This window comes from Hydra vulgaris, chromosome 15 (assembly GCF_038396675.1).
Source record: "Hydra vulgaris chromosome 15, alternate assembly HydraT2T_AEP".
NCBI lineage: Eukaryota > Metazoa > Cnidaria > Hydrozoa > Anthoathecata > Hydridae > Hydra > Hydra vulgaris.
This window is the reverse complement of record NC_088934.1, coordinates 48,386,973-48,406,826: the sequence shown is the minus strand read 5'-3', so window position 1 is coordinate 48,406,826 and position 19,854 is coordinate 48,386,973. Positions and strand designations below refer to the sequence as shown.

The 19,854-nt window shown below is 27.5% G+C and overlaps 2 protein-coding genes across 2 annotated transcripts in view; both read right to left on the bottom strand.

The window, feature by feature from the left end:
* The window catches only part of LOC101234922 (syntaxin-16), a 38,662-nt gene extending 34,364 nt beyond the window's left edge, over window positions 1-4,298 (bottom strand). Inside the window, exon 1 of the mRNA XM_065818738.1 lies at window positions 4,138-4,298. Within this exon, the coding sequence (XP_065674810.1) occupies window positions 4,138-4,236 (99 nt within the window). The 5' untranslated portion in view covers window positions 4,237-4,298. The remainder of the gene's footprint in view (window positions 1-4,137) is intronic.
* Window positions 4,299-11,846: 7,548 nt separating this feature from the next.
* On the bottom strand, window positions 11,847-18,946 carry LOC100201407 (potassium voltage-gated channel subfamily C member 1). Its single transcript, XM_065819182.1, has 6 exons — window positions 18,583-18,946; window positions 18,018-18,251; window positions 15,426-15,869; window positions 14,519-14,605; window positions 14,140-14,341; window positions 11,847-12,150 (listed from the first exon to the last, which is right to left on the bottom strand). Exons 1-6 carry the CDS (start codon window positions 18,880-18,882, stop codon window positions 12,005-12,007), a joined length of 1,413 nt encoding a protein of 470 aa, XP_065675254.1. The 5' UTR covers window positions 18,883-18,946; the 3' UTR covers window positions 11,847-12,004.
* Window positions 18,947-19,854: the final 908 nt, after the last annotated feature.

The window sequence follows — 19,854 nt, the reverse complement described above, 5'->3', positions numbered from 1 at the left end:
TTGTTAGTTAAAGATTCTAAAACCTTGCTTATGATAGGAAGAAGACTAATGGGATGGTAGTTAGACAGTCAGATCCCTCTCAAGAATTTTTGAAAATAGGGATAACAGATGCTGCTTTCCAGCATGCCAGAAAATAAGACTCCGATAAACACTTGTTAAATAGTTTTGAAAGTATAGACAACAGTTCCAAAGAACACTTCTGCAAGACTACAAATTAATACCTTATTAATACCTGTAATTTACAGGCCTTGTTTTAAAGCGTAAACTGGCCTGCTATTTACACACACGCTAAGTCATTTAACATAAGCCATAAGCTTTTTTAATATTTAAGCAAGTCTAAACAAATCATTTAAGCCGTAAGATAATAGAAGTAATTAACTTTTTAAAAACTACTTATGAAGTTTGAATGATAATCATGTAAAAAAGTTTGTATATTTGATATTCACGCTATTTAGAAATGTAATAACTTAAGAAAAAATAAAGAAAATTTTATTTTTATTAATCTAACTTATCCATCAAAAATGTTCAGTAAAAGTAAAAAAAAAAGATGTTATAGGCACATAAAAAAAGAAATCATAAAACAAACATAATGAAAAAATTTTTATTTATCATCTTGCAAGAGCAAGAATATTTATTTAAACAATTTCTCATAACAAACAATAACAAAAATAATTACCGAATGAAAAAAAATTAAAAGTTATTAGCTTAAAAAAAGTACATCTTAAATTTTATTTTAAATTAGTGCCAATTTAAACATTTTAAATTTTGTTTGTTTTATTATAATGATTTTATAAAATGGTTTTTTCATTTTACCAAAAAAATGAAAAAACATTATTACAAACTTTAAACGACATCTTATAAAGTGTTTATTTTTTTATAATTAAAAAAAAAACTATATTTATGGATACAACTCTATTATTTATTTTTTTTGCTTGAAAAGGCTTGAAGCAATATAGCTCTTGCAATGTATTCATTTATATTTATAAGTTTTATTTTGAGAAGAATAATAGTTTAGAAAAATAATTTTTTATAATAGTTACATCAGCTTTATATAAATAACAGATTGCGCGATATCAAAAAAGTAAAAACAGAAATTTCCTTATAATTAAGAAAGAATTTTGATTAAAAATGTTATTAAAATTTTTAAAAAATTTGTTTTTTTTTCTATTTTTCTTCCTTCTTTTCTATTTTTTACAAAAAATTGAATTCTTTGTAAACATGTTGTAACTTATAACAATGCATCAAAAATATTCATAAAGCGTATGTTTTACTTTTTTGTCTTAAGCCAAGTAAAAGCGCAACGATATATATTTTTTAATAAATGATACTTGGAAACTTAAATCTTTGTCACTAAAGAAAAACACTGGTAAAGTAATTGAGTTTTTATCTTTGTATTAAGTAGGGTGACCAGACACCCTAGATTTACTGGGTTTTCCCGGCTTAGGTACTCTGTCCCGGCATCCCAAGAAAGGTCATCAAGACAGTCAATTGTCCCAGTTTTGAAACAGTTATGCTTTTGAAAAATCAATAAATGATTATTTTATTTTTATTCACTTAGGCATTAGCTTTTTTGGCCAGCCTATTGGTTAGCATAACTGTACAAACACGGTGTAAAAATAAATAGAATCTTAAAATTTTGAATTTTATTGCATCCACAAGTTCTACTTTAAATTTGCTAGACCAATGAGAAACTTTTTAATAAAAATAATTTATATATGTACTTAATTATTTTATATGGATTTTTTTATATACTCTAAATGAGCATTTATTTATTTTTAAAATGTCGATCATTAACAAGAGACTATATATTTCTTGATTTTAAATCAAACTTGAAATTCTTTTTGATATGTATTTCTCTTGTATGTAACTTCTAACCATCATAAACAACCATAAATGTTTCAAAAAGATTTTATAATGTTTTCAGTGTATTACAACAAGATAGGGAAAATTTATGCAGGTTTAATAATTTTTAAAAACTGAATAATGGATTATCTTTGCCACAAAGACCATGTGTTAAAAACAAAGTTTTTACCTTACAAACCATACCAAGTTAACTTTACTTTTTGATGAATGAGTAATAAAGAATTTTTTTTTCTAAAAATAATCAGCACAAAACTGGTATTTGTAAGCATTTATCAAGACAAAAACTTGCATCAATCATGTCTTCGCTAAGAAATGTGTTGAAAAAATATAATAGCTTTACTAAGTCAATTAACAATAAAACTAGCTAATTTCTATCAAAGAAATTAAACATTTTCAAAAACAGATGTGAAAACAAAACTATAAAACAAACACTTAATAATAATCAACGGCAACCATTATAACTGTTTCCAGAGAAGATTGAAAAAACTTGTCTCATCTTCCCCATTGTCTTATCCCTGTTATTTTAAGAACTGAATTACCCAATACTTTATGCTCTTTTTTGAAGCACTTTAGGGCCCCTTTAGGTCAGGGTTTTGGAGATCACCGATCAGGTAATTTTTACCGTAAACTTTTGCTAGTCTTTACCGTATTTTTTATCATTTCTTTTTTTGTGTCCCAATTTTATCTTTTAAAATATGGTCATAGGGTGACCATATTTTAAAAGACAAAATTGGGTAACACTTTTATTAGTTAAGAACTGTTTAAAAGTAAAAAATCATTAATTGTGATGTTGCAATTTTAAAAAATAATGAAAAAAAATAACATATATTAATTCATATATACAAATATTGAGAAAAGAAAAAATATTAATTTATGTTAAATGATAATAAAAAAATTTAATTTAACTATTTAAAATTAAAAAAAAAGTTTAAACAAAATTGACATTCCACAATATGTACATTTACAAAATTTGTTTTTCTTAATTAGTAAAATAAACTTGTTTTGCGGTAATTTATTTTATTGCAATAGTTTAAAAAAGTTAATGTCCTTAAGTAATAATAAAAAAAAAGATAATCTTATGAAGTCATGAAGAGCTAATGAGCTAAGGCCATTTTTAATTTAAAACAAGGCCTGATATATACACAAAAAAAAACTGCATAAAATTGATTGCTGACTAAACCAAGTTCTTGCTCACCGGAAAAAAGCAAATTAAAAACTGCACAATAACACTTAACTACCAACAGATAAAACCTTATGATAAACTTAGTCATCTAGGCTTTATATGGGATGCAAAAAGTTCACCTTTTGCCTCACCTTATTGTTTAAATATAGATAACCAATTACCAGGCAGTAACTCAAACTTTAATTCAATCAGGAATCCATTTTGCTCGCTCAAACTCCACTGCCCAATTATATAAAACTTTGGTTGTTCCAACACTAACTTATGGCCTTGAGCTTTGTGAACATAAAAAAATATTAATGCAAAAGCTTGATATAGTTGGAAGAAATGCACTGAAATCACTTCTCAACGCTTTAAAACATAGCAAAAGTTATATTCATCTCTTATTTACACAACAAAACAAGCTAAACTTTATTAATTACACAACAAAACTGAACAATAAATGTTATTGTTCAGTCAAATAAATGTAATTGATATTGCTAAGTCCCAGCTGAAAAACAAAACAGCTCCACAATTTTTTTTTTAGATAATATCAAGGGTTTGTGTAATAGTCATGAACTAAATATAGTAAAAATAATGCAAAGTAAAAAAAAAAAAAATCATTGGCTTAAAAAATGTAATTCCTGAAATGGATCTTTGAATTCTAAAATGTGCAGTTGAGCTGGAACTCAAAAGAACAAAGAATAATCTTCAATAAAATTATTAGATCTTCTTGAAAAAAAATTCTTAGATCATGTTTGAAAGAAAATCTTGAGAAAAAATAAAAAATAAAAATAAATTTTTATTTATCCTGAACAAAACTTTAATTTACCTAACTTATAGTGGGTGTTTAACAAATATATAAAAAAAATACATAAATAAAAATTAAAAGTAATGATAATGGCAATAGCAATTAAATAATAACAATATCAAGAACAATTATAATAAAAATACTAATAGTACTAATAATATACCATCATCTTACATAATACCATTAATATATTTTGCCATTTGATAGAAATCCTATATATCTAGACAAATCTAATTCACATTTATGGAAAATATATCATTTTTAAAAAACATTTCAGAAAATCAAATATATCTAATATACTCACCGAAAATTTTTTAGATCTAATATCAGTACGTTTTGTTGATGCTCTTGAACTGCTGCTACGAAAATTTACAAAAATTCTTGTTAAACTTCTAGTAGCCATATGTTCGACAATATTTGTTGAAATAGAACTATCTGCAGATACTACTTATCTACCCTAAAAAATATAAACCCGTACATTTATATTATTAACAGTCTCCAAGAACTCTGCAATATAATGAATAAATAAATCTATTTATTTCTTCCTAGAGCAGCATAAATAAATTTATTTCAACAATTTTTAAACAATCTTTTATTATGACAACAAATAAAAAAATTCACTGTATCCAAATATTATTTATATAAGATTGATTTAATAGATTTTTTTTTTTTAAAAAAACTCAAAAATATATCCAAATTGCAATCAATCACTATACTTTAAAATTTGTCACATAAAAAAAGATGTTTGCAGCAGCTATTCCAAAGCATATTTTATCAACAGTTTTATTTTTATATATATATATTTTTTTTTTTTTTTTTGATTTTTATTTATTATTATATTTTTTTTTTTTTTTTGATTTTACTTTATTATTATTTTTTTTTTGTTTTTTTGTGAATTACGATTTGACACAACTTATAAAAATGTTGAAAACTACAATGTCACATAAAATGTGTTTTAAAAAATTTCGAGTCATTATTTCATATTGTCAAATTTAAATTTGTCAAAATTTTGTCAAAATTTAAAATTGAAAATTTAAATTTTGTCAAAATTTTGTCAAAATTTTGTCAAAATTGAAAATTTAAATTTTGTCAAAATTTGTCAAAATTTAAATTTGTCAAAATTTTAAATTTGTCAAAATTTGGCTTTGTCAAATTTAAATATTACACTTAACATGTAAAATGTTAATCCTAATTTTTATTAAAAACTGAAAAAACATTGAGAAGAAAATGTCACGAAATGGACAGGATCCCTATTTGTTAGATTTAGCATTTTGTTATTTGCGTAATATAACTTTATATTTACTTTTCTTTCATATATAAAGGGTGATTTTTTTTGCTCTTTACATGAATTTCGGCATTTACGTTCAATAAAAAGTTAATCTTTTTTTATTATTATTATTTGCTAGGATCCTAAACTGTCGGTATAGTATATTGTTAATATTAATTTTTGTCTTTTTCTAATGACTTGTAATTAAGACAAGTAACTAGATTTTTAAGTTATAGTCGGTTTTCATACGAATTTAGTCAACTAGTCGGGTAAATTTTAGTTTTGAGGACCTCTTTTTTTTTTTTAAGAAGCCAGCCGGGTAATTTAGAAGAATTCGCCCCGCCCCCCCCCCCTCTCATTTTATTCGTAGAATCGCTTCTGTTTGAAATAACCTCAAAATGTAACAATATTTATCAGAAATGCGATTGATTTATCATAGTCTTGACGCTACGTGTAATTTTTTCTTGGAAATGAAGTGGACATTACAAAAACTAATTAAATAGTTTAAGGTTGATGTCTTAATTGAGAAAAACTTTACGTGCCTTTCTGAATGTGCTTAAAGGGTCAAATTTGGACCCTTACTTGGTACTGATGATGTCACGCTTATATATATATATTTTTTATCAAAGTAAAAAATACAGATTTACGTCAAACGTTAAATATCCTCTTGAGAAAACCTTATAATAAATAACAACATTTTGAGAAAAACTTACGAATAATTCTAAAAGTGCTTACAGGGTCAAATTTGGGCCCTTATTTGGTACTGATGACGTCACGCTGACGTATATTTTTTTATCAAGCTAAAAAATACATGTTAACGTCAAACGTTAGACAACTTCTTGAGAAAACCTTATAATAAATAACAGCATCTTAAGAAAAACTTACAGCAGTTCTAAAAGTGCTTAAAGGATCAAATTTGGGCCTACATTTGGTACTGATGACGTCACGTTAATAATTTTTTTAAATATATGTATATTTATATATATAATATATATATATATATATATATATATATATATATATATATATATATATATATATATATATATATGTATATATATATATATATATATATATACATATATATATATATATATATATATATATATATATATATATATATATATATATATATATATATATATATATATATATATATATATATATATATATATATATATATATATATATATATATATATATATATATATATATATATATATATATGCTGCAAGTCACGAAGAGTGTGTGCAACTTCCTCGCTGGAAACCTTTATGTATAATATGATTTTAAAATCGTGGCTGCAAGTTTACAAAGAAAACATATCCGGTAAGCTGTGATGCAAATCTTTCCGAATGTGACCAATCTTTTAGTAGGAATGATTATTCCTACTAAAAAATTATTCGAATAAGCTCGGTCTTGTTTGTAGCATCCTGCAAATACTTTTGCCTTACAATGTCTTGCTTGTTCTCTCCGCTGAATCTTAAAATTTAGAGATCCTTATTGACTTCTTCGAGCATGTTCGAATGATTTTATTGAGCCAGGTTGGTATTGGTCTGTCACAAAATATATTGTGGATCCTTTCAGAATTAGATTTAAAATAAATTCTGAAATATCTCCTAAAGTTTTGAGTTTAATGTTAGCAAGCTGTTGCAGAAAGCTGTTCTCTAAAGAACCTTTGGAACTCTGCCTCCCCGATGGGTTGTGCATTCAATAAATTTTCTTTTAACTCATCAGGTGCTTCTATTCTAGAACAAATATTTACCAAAGAATCTCTTTGCTCAAAAGGACCCCAATTTGTTGTTAGTATCAAAGCTCTCTACACATCCGTTGTTGAAATATTTTCTTGATGGTTTTAGATCTTTTGGTGTTTGTTTTTTGGTTGTGATTCCCATGTCATTTTTTAAAATTGAAATACATTTTGAAACAGTATGATTTGTAAGTACCCAGCGTTGAATGGTTCCTTCAAACGTACTATAACCTTTTATTCCCCCTTAGCATTTCTGATCACGATTAATTGCTTGTTTAATGGATTGATCAGATGGATCTTTGTTGAACGCACCGCTCGTTCTTCTTACGTAGAAGTTTCCATCCCTGTTTTCAAAAAGGTAATAAATTATAAAGATTTAGTTTGAAGCTATTTTTAAAACTAAAACTTGTTGAAATCCGAACAAAATATTTTGGAGTATTCTGTGCCCGAGATACTAGCTATGAGTCGAGGGATGCCAGGTTTACTTACAGCGTTTTCTTTTAACATGTTTGCTGCACTTTACGTTACGCATTTTACAAGCATTTCACTCCGTTCCTATATTTACTTGTCTTTTTGCGATAGCAAATGCAACATTCTTTTCCGCAATAATTTTTCCAGAAACGAGGAAACTATTTTAACTTTGAAGTAGTACATAAACAATGAATAACGTGAAAACTTAGGGTAATTTTCTTTGTTTGTATTTCCTACCCAAAGGTTTTTTAATTTACCTGATCTATCTCTTTTCGAGCTGAGCTTATGCGCTCAGATGATGCACGAGGATGTATCAACCACGACTACACTCTCATTGACTTTTTCGGCTCTATTTTTCTGATGTTGTAGAATGTTTAATATTTTTATATTCACATACTTATCGTAACAACTTTGATGAAACAAGAGAGTTGTTGGGCACGTATCAGGTAGAATGTTTATAATTTTAAAGTCATTTCGAATTTGACTAAAGTAAAAAAAAATATTGTTATCAAATCCATGCTATTTTTTATATTTTCTGTACCATTGATTTAAGCAGTATATAAATAAACAAATTGAGTTGGACATTTAATTTGTGACTTACCAAGCTTCTTCACTTTCGCAAGCGCAATTTACAGTAAAACCACGTAGTTTGTTATTATTATCACCAACTTCTCCTCGATGAAGTATGCAAGCATTTTTAATTTCTTATTTAGGAACTAGATTAAGATGCTGCAATTTTTTGCTACTCGTCATTATTTACTTTAATAATAGTAAATAAAAACTCATTTTTTAGTAAACAGTTTTTGAAAAATAAACATTTCTTTTTCGTAAACTAAGAACGGGAACAAATTTTCTTTTTTAAGTTTATTAAATTTATTAAATTATTTAAGTTTATTAAAAAGTATTTTATAATTTTAATACAATAATAAGAAGCAATTATAAACAAATTTGTTTTTAAATAAGGTTTATGAGATATATTTAAAACATCTAATTTTATAAATTTTTAACCCCCTGTCAATAATTTGTGAAAACTAAATTAATGCTTTGTGGTATTCGATTTATAAACAACATGGCCGATATCATATACTTGAAATCTTTTCAATAAGTAGCATCTACTTTTATCTCTAACTAAAGTTATAAGCAGTTTCCGAGTGGCACGTAAAGATTTTTAAACTTCTTAAGTTATATGGAACAAGTCTATACAAAAATTAGAATGTCCACTCAAAATGTTTAGTTTTCCTTTTTTTTTTACATGTAGCGAGCAGACTATCATATAAAGTTCAGCTTTTATTATTAGGCACGCATTTGTGTTGCTGTTCTTTTTAATAAGACCGTTCATCCCCACCCCCTTCCCCCTCCTTCTCTCTCGCTCCTACATCTCTCTCTCAAAAACAAAATTCGTTACTAGTATACACGCAGCCAAAAGAGGCAAATATAAAACGATTTGGAAACATTAATGTGCTCCGTCTTTGCCAAAGTTGACAATTTTTTTCGCAAAAAAACAACCTGATAGATTATTACAAAATGCGGTGGATGCAACCTTAGATTCCATAAGTGTATGTAGCAATAAATTAGCTCAGAACGTCAACGTATTTTCTACCAACCATGCCGACTATATACATCAAAAAAAGACGCCAACGTCACTGATTTTTCAAAGTCTGAAACCCGAGACAATGCTGGAACTTAAGAGTTATTTTTTCAAAAACTTGAAAACGGATGGGAAAAAAAGGCATTTAACTAGTATACACTGCCAAGAGGGGGTAGTTTTTACTACAAACCTTGCTTCTTTTTAAGGAAAACTAGTTCTTTAGAGAGCGAAGATGTATTTTGCAACGGGACAGCTGCAACACGTTGGTCATAAGGCAATCAGTGAGCATTAGCACGATAGATCCACCTTTATCTTTGTAAATCAAAGTGAATCCAGGATTGATTGCAAATTTGTTTTATTGGAAAAAAGTGTTGCGTTGAGGGGTATATGTCGCCAAATTTCTTTTTTCCACGTAAAGTTTAATTATAATTATATTTTTAGATTAATTATTTTTTTAACCTATTATTATTTACATATTTATGTAGGTCTTATGATTTATTTTTTTACATATGACGCATAACAGTGTTAGCATTTAGTGGATCAGACCGAAAAATTGGATCATTTCATAATGGAAATTTTCTTGGCTCATTATAGTTAATAGCTGAATACAACTTTTTAGCTAAACATAAAAACAATCAAGTAAACATAGGTAAAGTGATCACTTCCTACCTATCAGCAAACATTTGTGAAGAGTTTATAAAGCAACTTGCCGATTCACTTTTATAAATAATTGATAGTTATAAATCGCTTTTATATTTTTATTTGATATACTTTGAAATTGGTTTAAAAAAAGCAATGGACAAGTTTGAAATAACATTTTTTATATTTTCAAATTTTTTTCCTACAGTTATTGAACTTAAAGCTGCCAAATATTATTCAATAATCGTTGATTCAACCACAGTCGTTTTGCACTTAGATTAACTAACTTTTGTTGTTCGGTATATATGGCTTAACGGAAAACCAGTTAAAAATTTTTGTAGCATTCATTCCAATGAGAGATTGTGGGGGGGAGGGGGGGCAGTTAATATATTTAATCTTGTCGAAAAGACATTAGAGATGCACGGCATCAACATTAGTAGTTGCCGTGGGTAGTCGTATGGTAATGCTTCCAGTACTATGGGTCTACACTGGATTGAAAACCCATTTTAAGGAGTTAAATTCACTAGATAAATATATCTTGTGCACCAGCCATTCTTTAAATCTGGTAGATATTGCAGCAGCTGAGTCTTGTGTGACAGCTACTTTTTTTTAGCTATCTTCAGCAGCTAGACAACTTTCTTTCTATTTCAACGTACTGCTCGGAAGTATTGATATTAAAACGGGAAAAGATCGTTAAGGTTCTTAAAAGTCTCTCGCAGGCTAGATGATCTGCATGAATAGAAAGCTCTGTTTATCTATTGTTTTGGATTTCTGGTTCATTTTTCAAATATGGATTCTGTTGCATTTTCATCACAAACCCTAGAGCTTTTTTAATCTCCACAAATAATACGGACGTTTAATTTCAAAATCGATGTTTGCATTTCAAGAGCTATAATAAACTGGGGAAATTGGAGCTTAGTACAACTGATTTAGGAAAAACACGCAAAAAAGTGATGCTACGTTGACTTGATGGTTTGGGTTTTGATAGCAATAGGATTAGGAGAAAATTTTAAGCGATTAATCCTGCATCTTGAACTTTTAAAATTTCCGCATTTCTGCATTTCAATCGTATTCACAATAACATATTATGGTATAAGTTACCCATTCACTGATATAATTGCAGCACTGATATAATTGCAGCACTTATGCTATACTTGACATTTACCGTTAATAATGCAATTGCAAAAAGATCTTTTAGTCCATTTAAGGACAACAGTTGCGCAAGACGGTTTGGCTGCGCTGAGCCTTTTAACTATTAAAAAAAAATTAGCGACATTAAATTTAAAAAATGTTAAAATCCGTTATAGACCAATTTGCAGTTATAAAGGAAAAAAAGCAAACGATTTTATTAGATTTTCAACATATTTGACTAACATGCTCTAACACAGGTTGATCGTGTCCGCCTAGAAGATTTTTTGACAATTGCGCTACTACTGATCAAAATCTGAATATGAATTGGTGGCACTTTTTATTTTCAAGTACATGTACTGACAATTGCAAAGTTTTAAATGCAGAAAAGGAATTTATTTCAAAAAGAAGTGCATAATGCTTAACTTTCTAAGATTCTACACATTATAAATAATAATACCAATGATATACCGAGACTACAAATGACTACAATGATATACTGAGAACAGTCAATACTACAGTATTCAAATTGAGAAGTATTCTTAGGAACTTGCCATTATGCCAGTTTCTTCCAAATCATTTTATAGTGGTTCACTTGGCCTTGTTTTTAAATCATCAACTGAAACATGTTTTTCAATCCACCTTCAGGCATAACATTTAGGATTAAACAAAATAAATGTCTAGACCTAATAATTTTATGAACATTAGCTCATTGTTTTAACTTGCTAGCATAACCCTACTATTCATTTCACTAAATTACAGAGGTTTTAGAGGTTTTTGCAGTCAATCTGGAAAATCTTTATTTAAAAGTTGCTGTTTTCGATCTGGAGGGTTATCAGTTAACCCTTGAAACTGACATTGGTTACTGCATGTTACAACAAGTGAGTATGCTTCAATGATGAACATCTGCTTTCACTGATTTTTATGTCATTAAATCAAAATTGTGCTTAAGAATAAGATTTTTGTTTTCAAAGAGGGGGATGGAAAGGTAGCATTGAAGTAAATTAGGGGCTCAGATTAAAAATTTTCGGGGAGGGGGTATTTTTTGTCGCTACGCTACTGAATTACAATATTATGTTAGTATAACTGAGTTACAATACAATATTAGTAAACCAAATTTATACTAGTTTATGCTAACTTGTAATAACTTACTTCAATTTAAAATGAAAATTTTTACAACAAATTAAATATATTTTCCTTGAGTATAAAAAGTATAAAAAAGAGAAATAACACAAAACAAATAAGGTTCACATCGGCGCATTCATTAAAGCATAGGTGGTAGAGCGCTAAACTAAGAGTTAACTACTTTAAGCATTAATCATAACTATTCATAAATCTGTTCCGATCGATGACTTTTTCTCATTCAAACTTGCATCCGACTTCAAAGAAGGACGAAATAGAGGCTCGTTTATGCCAGGTGCACCTTTATTGTTTAACATTCGGTTGGCAAAGCGTTTAGAACGTATTGAGCTATCTGAAAAAATTTAACAGAAGAAAAAATCAATGGTGGCATAATAGTCATTTTAGTTTTTGTATGAAGCGCTAATGTTGGCAAAATGTTGAAGCGCTAATGTTGCTAAAATGTTGATTAGAAATTAAAAAATTAAGGGTGTTATTTAAAATTTATCATAAAAATAGTTTTTAAAGGAAAAGCCACCTCATTGACAAGACATCATTTTATAATTGAATTAGAAATTCTTGAGTTTTCAGTAGTTTGTAAATGTTTATCCATTTTTATTGATGATTTTGAAAAAAATGTTATTTGTGAGAGTATATTTTAACCTTGATTTTTATCACAATAAAAATAATAACAATAAAATAAAAGTAAAATAAAATATGTGAAGAAAATTTAAAAAAGATTTTCGGCGACAGTATCAATAAATAACAACATGCATAATTTGAAAATCGATCCTTCGATCTATTGAAAAATAAATTTATCTATTATCTAATTTATCTAGATAAATCTATTGACAAATAAAACATAATTAAAACATATGCTGTCTAAGTTATTTTTGCACCATTTTTTATTTATTATTTATATTTTCTGTTTGTTAATAACCAACTTATGAGATGTTTTACAAACGTTGAAACAATCTAACTATGCAAGCTATGGAAAAGCAAAAAAGTTGAAAAAAGAGAAAAATTAGAAGAGTGTTTCATGGTGACAGATATACCAATAAAGCATATACTGCTTATTTGAAACAACCTGCTGAAGATATAAACAATGATTGGCAAAACCATGATCTATTGCCATGTGTCAGTTCAACAAAATTAAAAAATTTTTTCCTATAATACGAATCAACTTTTAACTAAACATAACGACTTTTTTTTTACTTTCTATTTTCCGAGTGTTCTCGTGGTTGTGTTAATGTACCTATCACATATAAAACAAATAAGTGCAAATATTAACAGATTGATATTAATTCATCTTATAATTTCCCTAATAAAGTCTGTTAGTAAATTTTTTTTTTGCCTTGATAGTGCGAGACTAAATCTTGATAAAACTTTCAAACAGAAAATTTTGAAAAAAATGGTTTTTTAACTAAAATGTTTCCTAATCTGGATGTTGCTTTAGTTGCTATAAATTAAAAAAAAATTGTAAAAGTTTTGAAATAATTTTTAATTATTTGCAACCCTTACTTGGAAGGTTTTTGATCCAAAGTTTGTGACAGGTCCATTGTCCATAATTACAAAATGAGATCATAAGTGAGTGTGCTTTATTGGTGCAGTGTCCTCTTTTAAAGAACATCAGAGTATGAATACATTATGGTCATCACCAATATATCAAACAAAAATCACTTTTATTCTTTACTTTTTTCTCTTTAACTTTTATTTATAAATCTGGGAGGTAAAGAGGACTTTCTTTGTATTGAGAACGGTAGGGAGGCTATTCTAAGCAACCTTTAAGTAAGCAAAAATGGGTAGTAAAAATATTATTTTAGAGCCACTATGTAACAGGAACGCCAATTAAACATTTATGTTGAAAATAAATTAGCTAATTCTCTTTCATAGGATAACTTAAATACAAATTTTGCATGCCTTAAGCCAAGAAGAGAGTTTTTTTAATATTAATTTCAAAGAGTCTTTCTAATGATTCTAATTAGTGTCGGTTAAAAGTGTTGCATAAGTTTAATCCAGATTCATGAAAAAATGAATTAAATATCAGTGGTTCATGAAAATATAAATGTAAAATGATAAGGATAGAAATAAAATATGGTCATTAACATGTTTAAGTTCATATGCAATTTATTTTTAAATTGTACTTGTTTATCGGGGCGTATAAATGCTATTACGCCCCCGGCGTCATAAAAGCTCTTCGATGGCCATGACACTAAGTGATCTGATGATTATTTTAAAGTTATTAAGAAATGTAAATTTGTTTTTTATCTGCGCGTTTGATTTTCTGTTTGGATTGTATGATTTTAGCTAACATACAAATAATATCATTAGAATAAAGTTTTACCTCTACAATATCTTGGTGTTAAATTTTTGTCAACTGTAAGAGTGACTTTTTTGGCTTTTGATGGCAGTTTCATTCTTGCTTGTGCGTATGAATAGTAAAATGCAAAGTTACTTCCAATAACTGAAACTGGTAGAGCAACTATCAGTAAACCAGTACACGCGCACATTGCACCGACAATTTTTGCGTTTATTGAGTTTGGTACCTAATAAAAGTATATAAACTAATAAATGCAAAAATATAAATATAAAATAAAAATATAAATAAATGGTATAAAATAATGTTATTTTTATACAAAATAAATTGAATAATTTTGAAATAAAATTTAAAAGGTTTCAATTTTTGCAACGCTGCAGAATGTTGCATTAACAGAAATAGTCACCATGTCTCCATAACCAACTGTTGTCATAGTAACAATTGCCCACCAAAAGTAATCTGGAATGCTGGTTAACAAATTAACGTTTGCATTCTAAATAAATCATGTTAACTATTAACCATACTTGATTAAAACTATTTAGTTTAAAAATAAATATACTCTACAAAAAACATCATTTAAAAAAGTTAGCGGCAATAATATATAATAGGGGCAGCGCCAAGTTTTTTAGAGTAGTAATAAGAGTTTTATATAAGAGAATAATTAGAGAATTTTTAACTATTTTAGAGTAAAAACTTATTTGCTCTTATTCTCGAAAAAGAGAATAAGAGCGAATAAGTTTTTATTTGGGAAACATCTCTCTCTAGAATAAAATTTTGAAAATTAAAATATCAACATCAATAATAAACATTATTTTTAGATATCATCATTATTTTCTAATATCATATTTACTTTTTAAGATTGTTGTTATTTTTTAACTTTACGATTATTATTAAAATGATGATTATCATCACATTCACCATTAGTCATAAAATATTTACCAAAAATTTTTTATCTTCGTAAGTTCAACTTCATATCTTGCGAGTGAGCAAGACTTATATAAAGTAGAGTTTTATTTTTTAAGATGTTTCCATTTTATATTATGTCAATAATACGTCATTTAAGACACTTTTGACATGTTTTCTACTGGTTAAACATTTTACTTAAACCTTTGGTTGTTTTTTTTTATAGTTTTCTTGTACGACATAAAGTTCTAATATTTATTTAAAAAATAAATAAATAAATGGAGAGGCTGAAGCCCTATAACTCCACCCTTGGCGTTTACCCTGACATAAATAAATTTAAAAAATATATAATTATTTAACATATAAATATTTTATAAACAAAAAATATATAATAAAATAGCTGCGTTTACCTTTTCAGCGTAGTAGATCAACGTGGAGAAGATGACCATCGGGATCGTGACTAATAATAACAGCAACATAAGCTCATTCATGCTTGCTTTTAAGGTTTGAACAATTATTTGCATTCCTGTGAGTTGTTTAAAAAATCGAAACAAGCGAAATATTCTAATTAAACGAAATACAAATAAAAAGTCCAACGCATGAACTTTTGCAAAAAATACGATGTAAAATTGCAAAGTAGAAATTATGTCAATGTAAGTTAAACTTGAGCAAAAGAAAGCAATATAAGAAGGGCAACAAGCAAGCCTAAGAAAAAACTCGATTGTAAATATACAACAATAGCAGTATTCAAGATATTCAAATAAAACTCGATATTTAAAGAGTCTGGGAACAGTTTGCATGCAAAACGTTGTAATCGAAGTTATGATCACCATCATTGATAAAAATGCTACCACCTAAAAAAAAGTAATATAAATAATTCCATTAGCTTTTTTTTTTTTTTACCATTAAATAATTTTCACTAAGAATCAAATATTGAGTTCAAAAGAAATAACAAAAGTTTTCATTTTATATTAACAACTTAGTAGCAGTAGTAGTAGTAGTAGTAATAGTAGTAGTAGTAGTAGTAGTAGTAGTAGTAGTAGTAGTAGTAGTAGTAGTAGTAGTAGTAGTAGTAGTAGTAGTAGTAGTAGTAGTAGTAGTAGTAGTAGTAGTAGTAGTAGTAGTAGTAGTAGTAGTAGTAGTAGTAGTAGTAGTAGTAGTAGTAGTAGTAGTAGTAGTAGTAGTAGTAGTAGTAGTAGTAGTAGTAGTAGTAGTAGTAGTAGTAGTGGTAGTAGTAGTAGTAGTAGTAGCAGTAGTATCATATAAGTTAAACAAGTAATCCCAAAATGTTTGCCATACTTTGTTTTTTTTTTACCAAATTTATTACTATATCATGTCAAACCTTTTTCTCGCATACTCTGTAATTATAAGTTAAAAATATAGCCAACTCTAGTAAACTTAAATTTAGTTGTCAAATATGTAAAACCTGATTCCGGGTAATTTTAAGACGTTAAATTGAAGCATTATACTCACCTTCCTTGTTAAACTCTACAGTATAGAGGCAATAGGAACAACCCGTAAAAAATTAAATAAAGCTATAACATTGTACTGAGCTCAAAAATCGTGAATTCAAAAATTTTGGAAAAAAAATCTTGTTATTTGGGTTTTGGGAAACTCAATTAATAGGCTTAAAACAAGACATACGGGGAAAAAATTAATTTTAAGAATATTACATTTTTAATATATTATAAATATATAAAAATCGCAAAAGAATTCCAGTTAGCTTTTTGCGAAGTAGTAAGTAGTGCAATGATATGGTGAGTCCAAAGAAGTACTACAAGATGAAAGATTTATAAAGATCGTTGCATGGTTGTAACCACCTAAAGAAGAACAAGGCAAAACTAAACACATGCTAGGGTCAAAAACAAGACAAAAGTGAAAAATGTGAAAATAATGGAGTGAATATAAGTGATTACGCAAAGCTATATTGTATGATTAGCTTTAAAGTCACCAATAACAACAATATTGGCAGAGGGTAAAGAGAAAGAGCATGGTCATTTGATAAGAAATTGCATCTAAAAGAAATCAGTCTTGAGAAGAAGGAGAGCAATAAAGAACAAACTTTCGGCATAGTTTAAGTTTAAAGAGAATTTGATTTATTCCTAGATAGAGCGCGGCATCTGAAGCAATAAGCTATGCAGTTGTCTTAGTCCTGCTAGTTAACCCAAAGTCAAACTTAAAAGTTCTTATACGGCCTCAAAAATGGATAAGCAGAGACACATCCATTAACAGTGCAATATGGCACTGTTAATATACTGATATTTTACAGCTGTTGATGGAGTCAGCCTCTATGAGAACTACTACAGAGTTCAAGAAACCTTTCTACCAGCCGGCCTTAGAACCATTAAACTAAGTTTTAGAACTGTACCGTCATTAAGAAATAACAAAACAAGTTGCATAGCCACTACCATAGAAATACAAACAATAATCAACGAGTAGAGTCAAGAAGAACCACTATTCAGTATCCTAGGCAGGAAACAGCGTTACACAGATTTATATCTACGCTAGCGTAATAGATGAAGAAAGGGTTTGAGGCAGGTCAACAGAAATATTTTGTTTAACCTTTAAGTCTTTGCCAAGGAAGCTTTCTACAAGACAATAGCTGGATGCAGTTAACATTTATCCTAGATGAGTTTGGCAGCAGTGCAGTACTGGATTACATGATCCCAGTAGCTCGTTGATCGTTATGATCCTGAACTTGATCTGACCTGACCTGGAGAAGTTAAAAGTAGTTATTTATTGTAAGTTCTTTAAAACATTGTTTCGGATATTTTGGAAATGCATTAGGAAAAACATTACATATAGTAACTTATGGATAAGTGAACACCGCGCCACCTTTATTGTTTTAAATAATTTTGAAATACTTTTGTGTTATTACAAATTTAGAAAACTAAAAAAAAATTAAAAATTGTAAACATATATATATATATATATATATATATATATATATATATATATATATATATATATATATATATATATATATATATATATATATATACCTGTGCATATCTTGATGAAAAAGGTCTTTCAAGAAGAGCCCAAATTTTTGGTCTGTATTTTTGAAAAGAAGTTTCTGAATATTTTCTCCCGACACTATACTTTTTATGGTAATCCACATCATCAATATTTTCGTCAAACATTTTTAGATTTTGTCGAGCATCGCGATGTTGCGTGTAGCCTCCCCAACAGCATGGTTCCATCATTAATTCATCGATTCCCCAAAATTGAAGTTCCTGCATGTAAGATAAACAATAATAAAAAATAAAAATTGTAAGTAACAATATATAGAAATGATTCTTTTTCTATCATGGGTTAAATTTTGATGATGATTTTTATTTATCTGGAAAATGCCGTAGCAGAAAGTAATCTAAATCATCTTGTGAAAAATTCAAAAACTTGAAAATTTTTGAAAGTTCTCATTTTCAACAGTCATTAAATAATTTTTGACAGTCATCGAATCATTTTTGATTTTAATAAGAATTTAAATTATTAGCTTCTTAAAATCAAAAAAAAGATTAAATTATTTGTTATTTGCTAATTTATTCAATACTAATAAACAGGTACCTCTTCAAAAAGAGATCCACATACATCATTTGGGCAATGTAGTTTTCCTGTTCGACAGTAGTTTAATATATTTTCAAAACAGCCAGAGTGTCTGTCAAAAAAAAACTCACTTGAGTCACTTTCTTTTAACTTTAAAGCTGTTTCAGCAATCCAAAACAAACGCGTGTCTGGAAAGTTCTTTATAGTACTAATATAGCATTCGTGTTTAATTCCGCCAATATTAATTACAACTCTGTCTGCGGTGTCTTTAATAAATGATTTTGAATGATCTCTGTCAGACGAATCTTTGTGAATGTTCATTTTTTCTTTTAACTTATTTACAAATTACGACTATTTTTCTAGAACCATAGAACATATTTATATTATTTTCGTCTTATAATCTTTTCAACAGTAAGTTAAGAAACTTATAAATACAAATAACAGAATACGTATAAATAAACAATGTCTGAATATATATTTTATAACATATATATTAAAGAATAAGTGTATAAAAATAATACATCGACTAAGTGTCAATAATATTAAATAAACCCTGTCCAAGTATCCGGTTCTTGTAAGTAAATTTGAAAGCACCCAACATTTTTTAAGTTATTTATGCGCATTTAAAAGGATTTAAAACATACTATTAAATTTTTTAAAAATAATAACATAAACTTTTGATACTCCAAAATAATTTTATTACACTCTGATAAACTTTAAAAAAAACAAACTATATTTTGCATCCAAAATCACGCTTTCCTTATTCAAAAATTAATTATCAAATTTAAAAATCGAATAGCTTTTTAAATACCTTCTACATAACTTAAACTTAGGTGGAAAAGGATAACTTGTTTGCTTGTTTTTATTTTTCTTATTTTTATAAACAATTTTTATAAAAAATATACTGTTAGAAAAACAACAGTTTAAAAACAAACACTAAGAAAAAAATAAAATTTTTTAAAAATTTAAAACAGTTTATTTTATTAAAAAAACAGACGCGTTTTGTAACAAATGCAAAAAAATTAGGTGACGTTAAAAAAAAGTTTAAAATAAGTTATATCAGGTAGCGCAAACTAGAAATTTCATTCTCCGTTATATAATAATTTTGATTTAAAAATGAAATACTAAATTGTTTTCAAATATGTTTTAAAATACCTTACTAGTTATTTCATGTGAAAAATAAACGAATAAAAAATTTCTACAAATTAATATATTTCTTATTTTTTGTATCACTGCAATGTAAAAACATCCAATGGAGAGTTTCTCAAAGAAGAGATTTGTATTTAATTTTTT